At 35.1% G+C, this 14058-nt stretch overlaps 1 protein-coding gene across 1 annotated transcript; it reads right to left on the bottom strand.

The window, feature by feature from the left end:
• Positions 1 to 6280: 6280 nt before the first annotated feature.
• On the bottom strand, positions 6281 to 12520 carry LOC149179763 (serine carboxypeptidase-like 26). The gene is made up of 10 exons (XM_089415800.1): positions 11976 to 12520; positions 11762 to 11869; positions 11467 to 11562; positions 11281 to 11373; positions 8741 to 8826; positions 8291 to 8554; positions 7694 to 7827; positions 7434 to 7529; positions 7150 to 7255; positions 6281 to 6669 (listed from the first exon to the last, which is right to left on the bottom strand). Exons 1-10 carry the CDS (start codon positions 12271 to 12273, stop codon positions 6505 to 6507), a joined length of 1446 nt encoding a protein of 481 aa, XP_089271926.1. The 5' UTR covers positions 12274 to 12520; the 3' UTR covers positions 6281 to 6504.
• Between the last annotated feature and the right edge of the window lie 1538 nt (positions 12521 to 14058).

The following is a 14058-nucleotide window of genomic DNA, read 5'->3' as shown; positions in this document are numbered from 1 at the left end:
GCTAGTAATTAAATTCTTCTACCTCATATTCTAAGGTGGCTATAAAGGTTGTATCTTTTTTTTTTCTTCTAAGCCCCTAAGGGCAACCTGCGAAAACCCTTTTGGTATAAGGAGAAGTATAAGCAAACCCAACAGTCCCAATCTAAACAAGCAGGCCAGGGTGACCAAACGCCTCCATGAAAAGTTAATACTGCGGCTTCTGCTGCGTACAACCATGTTTATCTAGATTGCAACATTGATTGCATTATTGATTGTCATGACAAAACATGCGGGAGGAGTGCTACCCACCTCGAATTTTTATTTGCTCGTTTTGGAGAAGACTAGAAGATAATCGAACCAGCGCAATTTCATCACAAAATCACTGATTTCTGCCCTGAGAATCCATGATGTCGAGGGCTTTTCATCTCAAACCTCTGCTAACTGTCAGGTTCTCCGTCAACAACAAGAAATGGCTGCCCTCCATAAAACAGTGCGGGGTTCTAACAACTTCCGTTGTTTAAACCTGGACTTTATATCTTCACCACTCGCCACTCGCCTCTCTATGTTGCAAATTCATAAATAGTTAGACAGACACCGATACCATACTCTGAGAGGCGCTCATACCGGTGTAAGAGTTACTCCCGTACTATAAACCTTTTCAAGTCCAGAAATCAGGTTTATGATGAGGCAATTTAAGATCTGTAAATGGGTGCAAGGTGGGCTTTGGAGGGTAGTGAGAAATATAATAGTGCGATGAAAATCAGATTGATCATTCTGAACTAAATAATAGTTGTTGATTAATACATGGTTGAAGCAATAATTTTTCCATGGTTTCTCTTCAATCTGATTGAATTTTTGGATCTGAGCACATCTCCAAGGGCTCCAAACCAAAATCTTTCATGTGCTCGGAGATGTTGGTCGGCACTACGATTTACATCGATGAATGACTCGATCCTGAGTGTATCGACACCGCGCCTTTGAAAATATGGTCAAACCAATCAAGCTTTTGCTAGTGGAAGAAATGTCAGAGTCAAACCAAATGCGAATGGAATACGAACTCCTGTCATAAGTGAAGGCCAATAGCCATGGGCAGGGATTCGCATCAAACGACAAGGAGGCTTGTGGAAAGTATGAATTGCGGGTTTAGTAGGTTTTGGGTCCAGATTTTGAACCTGGCTCTGATACCATGTGTAAAGGCCTGATTCCTATTATTGGAGTCTCAATCTATTATACACTAACAGATCTATTTTCCCACTGTTCCATAAGTAAAAAAAAGAACTTGCTGACCTTCTTACATAGATTTAAACATTTAACATCTTATCACTTTGTCATAAGCAACATAAATTAAGGTGAGCATTCCATTAATATCAACTTAACAAGAGTGGTCCATGGAAAATACCTGTTCTGGTGGTTGATGATGATACCTTTGTCTTATAGCTCCTGTTGAACGCTCCTTCTCACCGACCCAACCGGATTTACCTCCCAGCCAACTAGGAAATAAATTCCTAGCCCAAGAAACCTCCACAGGTTCCCTAGCCCTCCGTGCCCAAGTCCAACCAGATATAGTGTGTCCTCAAGAAGAATGTGCAAAACTAGATAATGATACTTTTCTCCCCTCAAACCCAAGAAACCTCCACAGGTTTCCAAGGTCTCCCAAAATCATAACAAGGCCAAACAATCACAACCAACCCCCACAATCCTAAGCAAGACTCCAACCCCCCCTTTTCTTCCTTCCCCCTTCCTTTTTATACCCTCTTTCCTCAACCACCTCTCATTAATGTCATTAACTTCTCATCCATCCTTAGTTGACTTCTCTTCTCCCAAGTAAGCTAGGAGTACATTTGGAATTGTGACATGAATATAAAATTGAGAATTTAATGGGAAAGGATCATGTCTTCTCCCAAGTAAATCTGAAAAGTACATTTGGGAATGTGAAGTGTAATTACATGGAGAGGACCATGTCTTCTCCTTAGTAAATGTGAGGGTACATTGGGGAATGTGAAATGAATAAATATATATTGATGATAAGATGGAGAGGACTATGTCTTCTCCCAAGTAAATGTGAGGGTACATTGGGGAATGTGAAATGTACTTACATGGAGAGGACCATGTCTTCTCCTTAGTAAATGTGAGGGTACATTGGGGAATGTGAAATGAATACATATATTTTGAAATAATGGAAGGAGACCATATCCTACATAATATTTAATTTGAGAAGGTATGTGGGGAATTTGAATAATGGAAATCATAAATTTATATTAGACCAATATTTCTCAATATTTTCAGATAATGTAAATATTAACAAAATTTGTAGGATAAGATTTAAGTGGGGCATTACATGCAACCTGCTAGCTCTGCATTGTCTTAGGATTCCTGCACTGTAGCTCTCTCTGCCACTTTATTCACATCTGCCTCTACCCACTCAGCCAGTTCTGCTACTCCTAGTCGGGGCTCCCGTAGCAAGGTCTAATCAAAGAGGTTGGGTACCTCAATGATCCTTCCCCTATTCCAGCGTTCTTGGTACTGTCACTCCACATCGCCCCACCCTCGACCTGGAGGTATGGATGCATTTGATCCCTCTGTCCACTTGGCTTGAAATTTCCCCCTAATAGAGGTCTTTGCATGAGTGGATGCCTCCACTCGGTATCTTTTCAGCTTCTCCAGTTGTAGGTGCTCCACAACCTCCTGAAGCTGCTTCACCAATTGTAACTCCTTCATAATTGTCTGAGACTTCTTTTGACGCTGCATGTTGAGAGGTAATTTACTCTCCCTCTCAACCACCAAGTATATAACTTTTGCCTTGCTCCTCAAGGCTTTGCATGCATCTTGTACCTCAAGTGCATACAAGTTCTTGGCTAACACACCAATCTATTTCATTTTTCCCACCGTCACAAAATTTTCTAGAAAAACGCTGATTTTAAATCAGTGATATCTCCCTCATCCGAACTCCGATTCAGATGATTTTTTTTTTTTAATTTGAGTCTTTTTCCATAAGGAATCCAAATCTTCTATTTGTTTCTGAAAATTTTGCACAAAAAATTCCAAATCTGCTCTGAAAACTCGCAGCCCAATTTTTTTTTTTTACTTCGAATTCTCTTTTTTGTGTATATTGTTCTCTGCTTTGATCACCTTTGCTCCGATACCATGTATAAATTTCCTTTGTAGATCACTTGATAATGCAATGTACTAAAGTAAAATACAAAATCTACTTCTACAACAAACTTTGCAGAAGCTTAATCGAATTGAGTAAGATTAATGAGAACGCATATAACTGAAAATGAGAAATCAATCACACATAACATAAAAGAAATAACCCGAGGAAAGCCCCAGCCTAAAACCCCAATCTCTATATTATCATACAAGTGGAAATATGTTCAAGTTACAAAAAGAATCAACTCACAAGCTATTCTGCTCTCTGCAATCAAACAATACTACTCATAGATAGTCAAAGCCTCTCACAACCTTCTCCTCTGCCCTCCAAGCCTCTTATTTCCTTGCACAATTTTTCTTGGGGTCCAGTGCTTCCACTTGTGTGAATTCCCACCTCGCACTACTCACTTGGCTCAGAAATAACTGCACAAACCTGAAGGAGATAAGTCCTTCTCAATGGAGGAGTTTCCTTTATAGGAAAATTCCTCCAACTGATAGTACACTCTCCCTTCCTTTAATCTCAACTGGATCTCTATCTAAACTGACATGCATGAGTTATTTATGAAATAATATTCAGTTATCTAGAGAACACTAGTTGCATGCATGCATGCATTCACTGACTGAACTCACAATCAGGTCCACAAACTGTTTGGAACTAATCTAACTGGACTTCACTCAGTTAACTGAGCTAACTAATTACAACTCAAAGTACAACTCATCATGATCTCCTTAATTAAGAAATAACTTCGTCAATCAAAAAGATAATTGTTGCATGTCTTCACAAAGACTTCATGTTTGAATTTCTTCAACTAATTAACTCAAGATGAATTAACTAATTATTTTTCAAATAGCTGCTGAGACCAAATTCGATTTTTAATCCAGAGACTAATTAAAAATGGAATGTAACCCGAAATGCTATTTATGTCAATGATATTTTTAGCACTTCCATTTTTCATTCCTTGTTGCTATGTCCAACACTAGTACCCGAACTGTTATTTATAGTAGTGCTATTTTTAGCATTTCTTGTTGCTATTTTCAACATAATTTGCATGTTATTATCTCTGCCACAGAGATAGGATATTGCATTGAGTTTTTGGTCAAACCCATATTAGTTTGAGTTTGACCAATTTTTTTTGCAAAGTTTCCATAGTTTAGCTTTGCACATTGACATTTAGTATTATTTGACAATATTTTAATTTAATTTTCTGCAATGTAATTGGCTATCAAATTGAACATGTCAGTGGTCATTTTATCAATTAATGAGCTAAAGTACAGGTCTCATCATGAGATGGGAGTCCTGCACTAATAGTCCTCGTCACTAACCCTTCATAATATTATAAATTTATTTTATCTGTGCTACACACTAAGTCTCACACTAATTAACCATTAATTCATTTTCAAGACCACCATTTTCAACGATCTCCAATACATCAAATTCATTTATTTTCCAAGGCCAGTGGTAGGGCCATTTCACAAGGGGTGTACTGTTGTTGTGATCGTTGGCTTGTACATGCTATATCTGTGGTGATTACCCATTAAAAATACAGTGTCATTCTGACATGGTAGGTTACAATACTGACATGGTGGGTTTTAGGATGACAACTAATATTTCTGAAGCTATAGCTCCATTAATGCACAGGGGTAGTATATGCCACCCATTAGATTTTGTACTTGCTTAAATCCAACAGGTGACATATACTTTCTCATGCATTAATGGGGCTTATTGATAGTTGTTTTGGAACCACCATGTTTTGATTTGATTTGATGTGTAAGAACACATATTAAAAATCCTAGCGCATCTAGTGAGTCCAAGACTCCATTTCAAGATTTCCTCACTTCAATAATTTTAATATAACCCTATAAATAAAAGAAGACTCCACTTCAAGATCTCCTCACTTCAATAATTTTAATATAATCATATAAATAGAAGTATACTTAAAGATTTGAATGGTGAAGAAAATATGAAACAATTTAAGCATTTCACTACATGTCAAATTTCAGAAGAACCATTTCTAGCCATCATCATATTATTATAATTTTTATTTTTTTTTATGAGTTGTGACACAATTACGTTTATATCTTATGATTTTGAATATATTGATTTTTTGAAACATTAATCTTCTAATATATTATATTTTAAATTTTAATGTTACAATATTTTGAATTTTAATATTACAATTTTAGATTTAAATATTTCTTAAATTTTTATAATTTGATATACATTAATTTTCTAATATTATATAATTCTTAATTATGGCTCTTTAACTTTATGAAATTTGACATGGTTATTCTTTTACACAATTATTTATTTCTTCATTGTTCTAGTTTAATTTAACTATATTAAATCTAAGACAAAATGTGCATATCTTTAGGAATTGTGCAATTAATATTATGACATCATTCACCGATATATGTTAATATAAAGTGCCAAAAACTTTCAATAGGATATCTAGGGTTGCACATTTTACAACTATATTTATAAAGCATAATAATTAATTCTTTTAATATATAGTATAATGATCAGATAGTTTTATTTTTTTCTTACCAAGTTAGAAGGAAAAACTACTATGTAGCACTTGTTTAAATTTCGAAGTATAAAGTTCATCTCAAACATATACATAATAATGATAATATGAAAATGTGACATTGCTGCTCCCAATTGGAACTGCTCTGGATCCATCTAACTCCAGATCTATCATGCCCCAAGAGGGATCAAAGCCCTAAATGTGCAATCGCTCAGTTTACAGCTTTATGGATTTGATCCCTCTTAGCTCATGATAGATTTGGAGTTAGATGGATCTATGCCGGTGCTATATGCAATTTCCGAATGGGAGTTAGCTCCCACCTCTTATTGCATTATTTCATAATTTTTCTCTTCTACATTAACTCATGCAATTTCAAATATTAACTACTTTATATCTCTAGATCCATATTCCTCTTTACACATTTATCCAATACAAATATAGAATTATCATGAAAATTATCAAATAACAAATAACATGCAAATTATCAAATAACAAATAACATCTTAGTTTACAAAACAAAATAATACTAATCAACACATTTATTAATATGACTGTAACAGTATATTTCATTTTATAAAAATATATTAGAAATACGAAATTATAATTTTCGTATACCTCAATTTCAATTTCTCACTAAATTTACAAAATTATATTTTATGAAAATATATTGAAAATACGAAATTATAATTTTCTTATACCTCTATTTCAATTTCTCAGTAAATTTACTAAATTATAATATATGAACTATACCGCACTAAATTTACTAAATTACAATATATGAACTGTACCTAGTCATTTAGATTTCAAGTATTTCAACGAGCGCTAGGATCTCCTCTGGCTTTAACATTACCTACAGAGTATCTACGAGCTTTGGAAGGACCGGCATCGGTTTTCCTTCTAGGAATGACTTGAAGACTGTGAAGGCCTTTCTAGGTTCATGGAGTGGAACTTCATGACCTGCTCCTCTGACTGTTACAAATGTCAGCCCTTCGTATACTTGAGTCCATCCTCCCACCTGACAATCAAAGACGACTATCATCGTTCATACTAATACTGACAGATTCTGTTGAAAAATTGAGAGCTGAGTTATCTCTGACAGCAATGCACTTTGGCAATTACTATTTCTCATTCCTATGTAAGAATGAGAAATAAGACAGTGATGTTTACCTTTAGTCTTTAGTGTTTGTAATTGAATGGTAGATTTTGGAATATTTTGAAAATATGATTAATAAATTATTATTTATTATATTTTGAGATTATCTAAAATCCAGATAAAAATAATTGAGGAAAAGAAAATTATTGATGGCCAAGAAATTGTAATTGAATTATAGATTTTGGAATATTTTGAAAATATGATTAATAAATTATTATTTATCATATTTTGAGACTATTTCAATATCTAAAATCCAGATTAAAATTAATTGAGGAAAAGAAAATTATTTCAATATTCCAAAATCTTCCATAAAAATGAAGATGGCCGAGAGAAACAACTCACCTGATCATTGTCATACCAAGGATGCCATTGAGTAACCGTCCGAAGCTTGAGAGCATTTATAGTATGTCTGGTCGATGTTACTGGAATCACTGAATCTGTATCTCCACTGCATACCAACGAAACAATATCAAATTTTCTGTAGTGCATACCAACAAAACAATATCAAATTTTCTGTAGTAGACTTTATGATGGAAGATAAAAGCAAAAGGCCAACCATAAACATTCTCATTGTTCTAAGTGTCATGTTCTGATTAAAAGAAATGATATGCACGGTGAGTTGTAACCTGAACATCCAAATGCGTAGTCCAGCGTTTATGAGCTCTTGGTAAATTGGCAACATAGATCTAGGGGAGTCTCCCCAGTGCTCGGAAACTTCATCACTATACATAAGAAGCAAACAGACCAGATTGATTAATGAAGGTCCTTTATAAATAATGCAAAAGCAGCAGCACCAGATTGATGAATGAAGGTCCTTTATAAATAATGCAAAAGCAGCAGCACCAGATCAAAATAAAGTTACCATTTTAATAATAAAACCACAGACCTGCAAGTAGTCCAGCTATAAGGAATTCCTGTAACATTGGCATGAAGAGCCTTTTGTACTTCAGGTAGATTGAAATAAATTTCGGAATGCTTTTCAGTGCAAGGATCATACTCCCCAAACAGATGCCTCCATGGCTGCAACAAAATGCCTCTGTGAGAAAGAGAATGCAGTAGTGCTCTTATAGCTGATCTGATTATCCCCAGCCAGAGGAGATGGGTACCAGTCATTTTAATTCACCATGCAGCAAATTGTGGACCTCAATGGCACGCAAGAATGTGTTTAATTTGGGAAACAATGACCTCGATCATCTAGTCTGGTCTTTATTTTACAGTTTACCATGTCAATGGGAAAGAGACTACCAAATGCAAAAGATACAGCGTTGGACTTTAAGTATACCTTCAAACTGATCTGCTGGCATATAAAATGCTTAATGTATCTAATATTCTTACATATCTTTTTCTCTGGTCTTTATTTTACAGCTTACCATGTCAATGGGAAAGAGACTACCAAATGCAAAAGATACAGCATTGGACTTTAAGCATACCTTCAAACTGATCTGCTGGCATATAAAATGCTTAATGTATCTAATATACTTACATATCTTTTTCTCTGTTGTTTTCTATATATTCCAGTACTGTTCAAACAAAGGGGGGTGTAGATACTGTATGGATCAATTTTCCCCATTTCCACATCGGCACGATCTAATACCATATTACATAGAGCTGATGGATGCACAAGAGATGAAAAGTCACAGAGAATATTGAGCAACCGGTAGGTGTTGTCTGATATCAAACCATGAGACCACAAAAATTCAAAAATCCCTACAAGATCATGGAAATCATCTGTAAGTGCATTGCCCACCTGCAAGAACCATGATTTTCCCGATGTTAAAACACGATATACAAATATAATCGCCCCTTTTCATCCTATATGACCCTATTTAGATCAAATGATTTATCGCCATCTGTCGTCCATTTCAAGAGTTGCTCGTTATATTTTTAATGCCATCATGGGCATTGCATTCATAATGACAGTATAGGGTCTTACCATATATCCTTTCAGATTAATGGCTGGATTTTCAAGGTCCTTGTTGTGTCTGTAGATGACTTGAGCTAACTGAGGAACGTAATGCCCTGGAAAAAACAATATTGGAGAAAAATCCATTCAGGTTAATTTAGCTGTGTTATGGGATGATCCAAACTTGTACTGGTAATGAAGGAAAAGCCCTCTAAACTCTACTCAAGATCAGAAAAAGCTCGAAATCTTAATTCAACAGTGTCTTTATAAAAAAAATAAAAAAAACTCAAAAAAACTCGAGAAACCAGAACTTGCATCATTCAAGGTCAAAGTAGGTCGTATTAGTAGACAGCTAGAACCACAATATATAGTCAACCTCCTTTCATCCAGTTCTAACTTTGATGCAAGAGCATACCCTCCTCCATTCTTAGTGATGGCATAAAAATGAGTGTGCTTTTTGTGACAAGTTAAAAATCATTACTAAATAGTCTTTATCAAGTAGATATTTATGGACAGTTATTTTTTTAGTTTCCATAGAAAACAAAAATCTGTGTCTCAGTGCACCAGTAGACCGGAAAAAGAGCAGAGTTATCTAATGGTTTGGATATTGTTTACTTTAATGCAAAATGTAAAAATTTGGAAGAAATCAACTTGTTGTTTGTCCGTTCAATGTACAGTGTGTTTTTTGTGATGTGGTTTTGCTCCAAGTGGTATCCAAGCTCATGTCTTGCATTTGAGTGTTTTTTGTGATGTGCTCCATCTCGTATCCAAGCTCATGTTTTTCGTTTGAGAGAATTTTATATTGCTTTAGAGAGCATATATTGGAATTTCTGTAAGGATTTTCTAGCAAAATACCACCAAAGACAATGAAAGAAGCAGCAGAAAAAGTAAGTGCATTGAGAACTAAGGTTGCTTCCACGCATGGAAAATCCTATAAACACAAAGATGGTTTTGTACTGGTTTACTAAGCCCTAAGAGTTAATGACAGTATACTTGTTGATCTTAAATGTCCTAACAATGCATTTCATAACAAACATGGGGCTGTATTTCATATTGTAATACTCTTCTTATAGTAGCTTATATGCAGTGCCTTTCTCTATCACCTCTAAAACATCTACCAAGCAGTGCCTTGCTCTATCACCTCTAAAACATCTACCAAATCTTGACCCACTTTTGGCAATGTTGTGATATACATTTCCAATTCAACATTGCTTATCATCATCAAAGGCTAGGAAAAAAGAATAAATGAACAAGGGTGTAGTCTAACTAGGAGATTTTTTTGGCCCTTTTCACCAGAATCTAGTGATATAATTCTTGGTGAGATCACAATATTCTGTCATTTTGTAATTTTGAATATAAAAATAGATTTAACATCTTAGAAAGTCTTGAAAAAACATATATTATACAGACTCAACAACTTAAAACTACATTTTTTTCAGATTTCTGACAAAACCCTGGGCAAAATCAACTAGAATATCTACACACAAAAAAAGAACTAAAAATTCACTAAAAAGTCCCCTTATTAGCCTACAGGCGCCTGTATCACAATTTCTAATCAAACATCAACCAAACAAATGGGACTCGATGCTTCCTCGTGCCTCTATTCACCAAAGTTTCAAGGGGAAAAAGGCAGGGAATGACTGAGGGGGCAATTTTAAGGCACTCCATCGACTTTTGTTTCCATGCTTCAAGGGTTTTGGGGATGACCGAGGAAGCAATTTTAAGGCACTCCATGACTTTTGTTTCCATGCTTTAAGGGTTTTGGGATAGTAAGGAGTTTTAATAGGAAAAGGTGGCTTCAATTAAAATATAAGTTTACAATAAAAAGCATTTTAATGATAGCTTCCTTCCACTAAAATTTAAGCATTTCCAATAACATGTCCATACTCATGTGTGCTTCTGCTTACAAAAAAGAGTAAGACCCACAAATCCTTCAAAACTCGGGCAGAATAAATACGCCACTAATAACATCTCAATGAAGAAAAACTTGCTCAGGTTAATTGAAAAACATTTTTTTAACAACATCCCATTATAGCCATTTGGCAAGGACAAACCCCTGACATTTGGGACGTCCCCTAAACAGTCTGCCATCATAGGAGGCATATCCAAGGAATCCATGGACAGCAAACGACACCAAGGATGACCCCACCCTATTTCCCTTTCCGTAGTACACAAGAAAAGCATCACCATGGCACCCTACAGACTCGAGCAAGGTTCTGTCAGCTCTGAACTGGACTCTCCAGTTCATGGGCTTGATTGTTTTCATGGGGCAGAGAGAGGGAAAGCCACAGAAAACAATTTAATAAAAAAATCCTTGATCATTGAGAACTCAGTAACCATCTTTGTTTGACTGCAATTATGTGTTTTGTTTTACCATAAAATGCTTAAAAGTTTAACCCTGATATGTGCATGTTCAATACTAGTAATATTAATGGTAATATGGTATTGAAATTATATATATCTTGGGAATGTTTGAATACACAGAAGGACAGAGGCAGAGATAGAGCTCTTTTAACACATGATTGAATACTGAATACAGAGGATATTTGTAGCCCAAGAAGTCTACGTACCTCCGTAGCTCTCTCCTGCAATGTAAAACTCTCTATGTTTATATTGAGGGAATCTTTCCAACCAGTTAAGCAAGAAAACGTATGAATCTTCCGCTGCAATTGCAAGGTTATAACTTTTGAATCCATACAAATATTCAAATGGAAAGAGCTAAACTGGAGGACTGTACTGTAAAGAGCATATCATACCAGTTCGTTTATCTCCAGACAGGGATATATCTGAAGAAGTGTTGGTGTAAGAAAAACCAACCCCAGCAGGAGAATCCAAAAAGAGTATATTGGCCACTAGATTCATGCATATAAAAAGGAATTGATGTCAAACATGACTTATATTGTAGGAGTCCAATTCAAAACACAAAAAAATCATATTCAAACTTGACTTGTAATGAATGAATCCAATTCAAAACACAAAATAATCATGTTCAAACTTGTGGATGAATTGAAAGACAAAGGGCAAAAAGGCCCAAAGCTCATAAATGCTTACATTTATTCCATGAATATGGATTAAGGTACAGACTTTTCCCATCAGCAGTAATGTGAAAAGGCCCAAGCTCTTCTGCTTCCCCATACGCCACAGAGGAGCATCCAGGACCTACGATCAACCAAATCATTACAGATCAAGTCTTTATTGCAATTATTTAGTTTTGAGTGGACAATAGAGCAACCTTGCAGAAGATGTATATCATAGTCAAAGATACCTCCATTCAACCATAGAACCAGAGGCTTCGAAGATGGGTTTTCTGTGGCTTCAACGAGCCAGTAGAAGAGAGCTCTACCGGCGTTGCTGTCTACAGTTATATAGCCAGAATATTGGTCAAAGTTCACATTTGAGGGCTGACCAGGAAGTTGAGTGATTCTGTCCCTGTCCTGCTCATTTCTCCAATCACCCTTATTACTGTCCTTCCATGAGGATGTGGCTGTGGATTGAAACGATACAAGAAACAGAAGAAGAACAAACGTCATATAAAATTGTTCTGCCATTGCGCCTCTGCTCATCAAGTTCTTTTGGTGCTACCGCTGATAACAATCCAAATCGATCTAACGGTTTTTCATATGCCTACCGCCAATTAATAGGCCGTTTGGAAGGTATTAAGTGTGACATAGAGGGCAGAAGCCATCCTGCCCTCGGGCCTCCAGGAATAGTAAAGTTGTGATGTTGGTTGGATTTCAGAATGAAAAATTCCCAAATTTTTGGACGCCTGGTTAGATTACAAGCACTATATAGACTTTTTGTCCGGAAGAGGCGTGGTAGAACATTGAAAATCGTGGATGTGGATGATTGTACCTTTATCATTAAAAGGGAATAATGATAGAACCTCAAAGGGAATAATGATAGAACCTCTGATTGGACTAATGATAGGACCTCTGATTTTTCATGTGTGATTTCATTAGCCCTTGCATCTCCACCAAAGCTCTAGAGTTTAATCTGTAGGGTAAAATTTAGGTGTAGTCTACCGAGCAGCAGCAAATTTGTATGAGGTGAAAAAAAATTGATTTTTTTTAATAAATTTGATAAGAAAGTTTTAATTTTGGTTTTGATGATGGAAATTGATTTCGCATTCAACATTTTTGTTACTTAAAATTTTGAAATTTGATTTTTAATTTAAATTTTAAATTTTTTTTTCAAATTTTATTAAAATCCTTATTTTTCCAACCAATTTAAAACCTTATTAAACGAAGTGTAAAATTCATACCTTATCTTAACCAGAAGTTTAATTTAGCGTCTCACACTTTTTACATTTTATTTTTATTTTTAATATCGAGACAACTTGTCCTTCGAAAATATTTGACATTAAGGGAGTATACCGTCATTATACTCTCAACAACCAACAAGCCTCGAATATTTGACCTTTAAGTCATACTGTCATTATACTCTCAAGCCTCGATAGACAAATAAACCTAATTACTAACTTGGATGGAGTCCTTATATTGACCGGCAAGCACCTCTAAACCTTAGTTTCGAACTTGGGTGGAGCCCCTATATGGATTAGAAAATGCGTTCAATTGCCAGAATTCCAATGTTTTAGTGTACTTTTCGTTGATCTAATTTTAGTGTTGGTAGTTATATTATAATATAATGTGTAAATATAATTTAATTATTTGAAAGGATAAGAATAAGATATTTAATTTTTGACTAAAAAAAATTGTAAAAATTATATAAAAAAAAATTTGGTCGTTTCGAATTAACTAGTGTGGTTTATCTTTAGGACAAGATGAGAAACCGATCTAGGGATCGAAATCTATAGATGTAGAGAAAAACTAACTAGATCTATAGATGTAGAGAAAAGCTAACTAGCCGTTAGATTATAACGGGACCCAAACTAAATGCGACTAGTTATCTTTTCTCTACATCTATCTAGGCATCGAAATAACGACTAGTTTGACTCAAAATAGATGCGGCTAGTTAGCTTTTCTCTACATCTATTTATTTCGATGCACACTAATTGGTTGGTCGGCCACATTTTCTCCTATGTGATTTTTACTAAAGATTTTTTGTCAAACATATTATGGATCACAGCGATTTTCGTTTTTCTTAAGTATTTTTGGATTTTGAAATAGTGCGACATTTTGGGCTTGACAAACATATTATGGATCACAACGATTTTCATTTCATTTTTCTTAAGTATTTTTGGATTTTGAAATAGTGCGACATTTTGGACTTTCAGGTCGGTTGAAAAATTTGAGGTGAAATCTTGATTTGTGTTATTTAAACTAGATTTTTGACTAATTTGAGGTGAAATCTTGATTTGTGTTATTTAAACTAGATTTTTTACTGTATAT

The sequence above is a fragment of the Pinus tabuliformis genome, chromosome 3_2 (genome assembly GCF_031772625.1).
Source record: "Pinus tabuliformis cultivar Carrire ecotype Pingquan chromosome 3_2, CPIR1, whole genome shotgun sequence".
NCBI classification, from domain to species: Eukaryota; Viridiplantae; Streptophyta; class Pinopsida; order Pinales; family Pinaceae; genus Pinus; species Pinus tabuliformis.
Note: the sequence above shows the minus strand (reverse complement) of the source record. Positions and strands in the feature narration are given on the sequence as shown.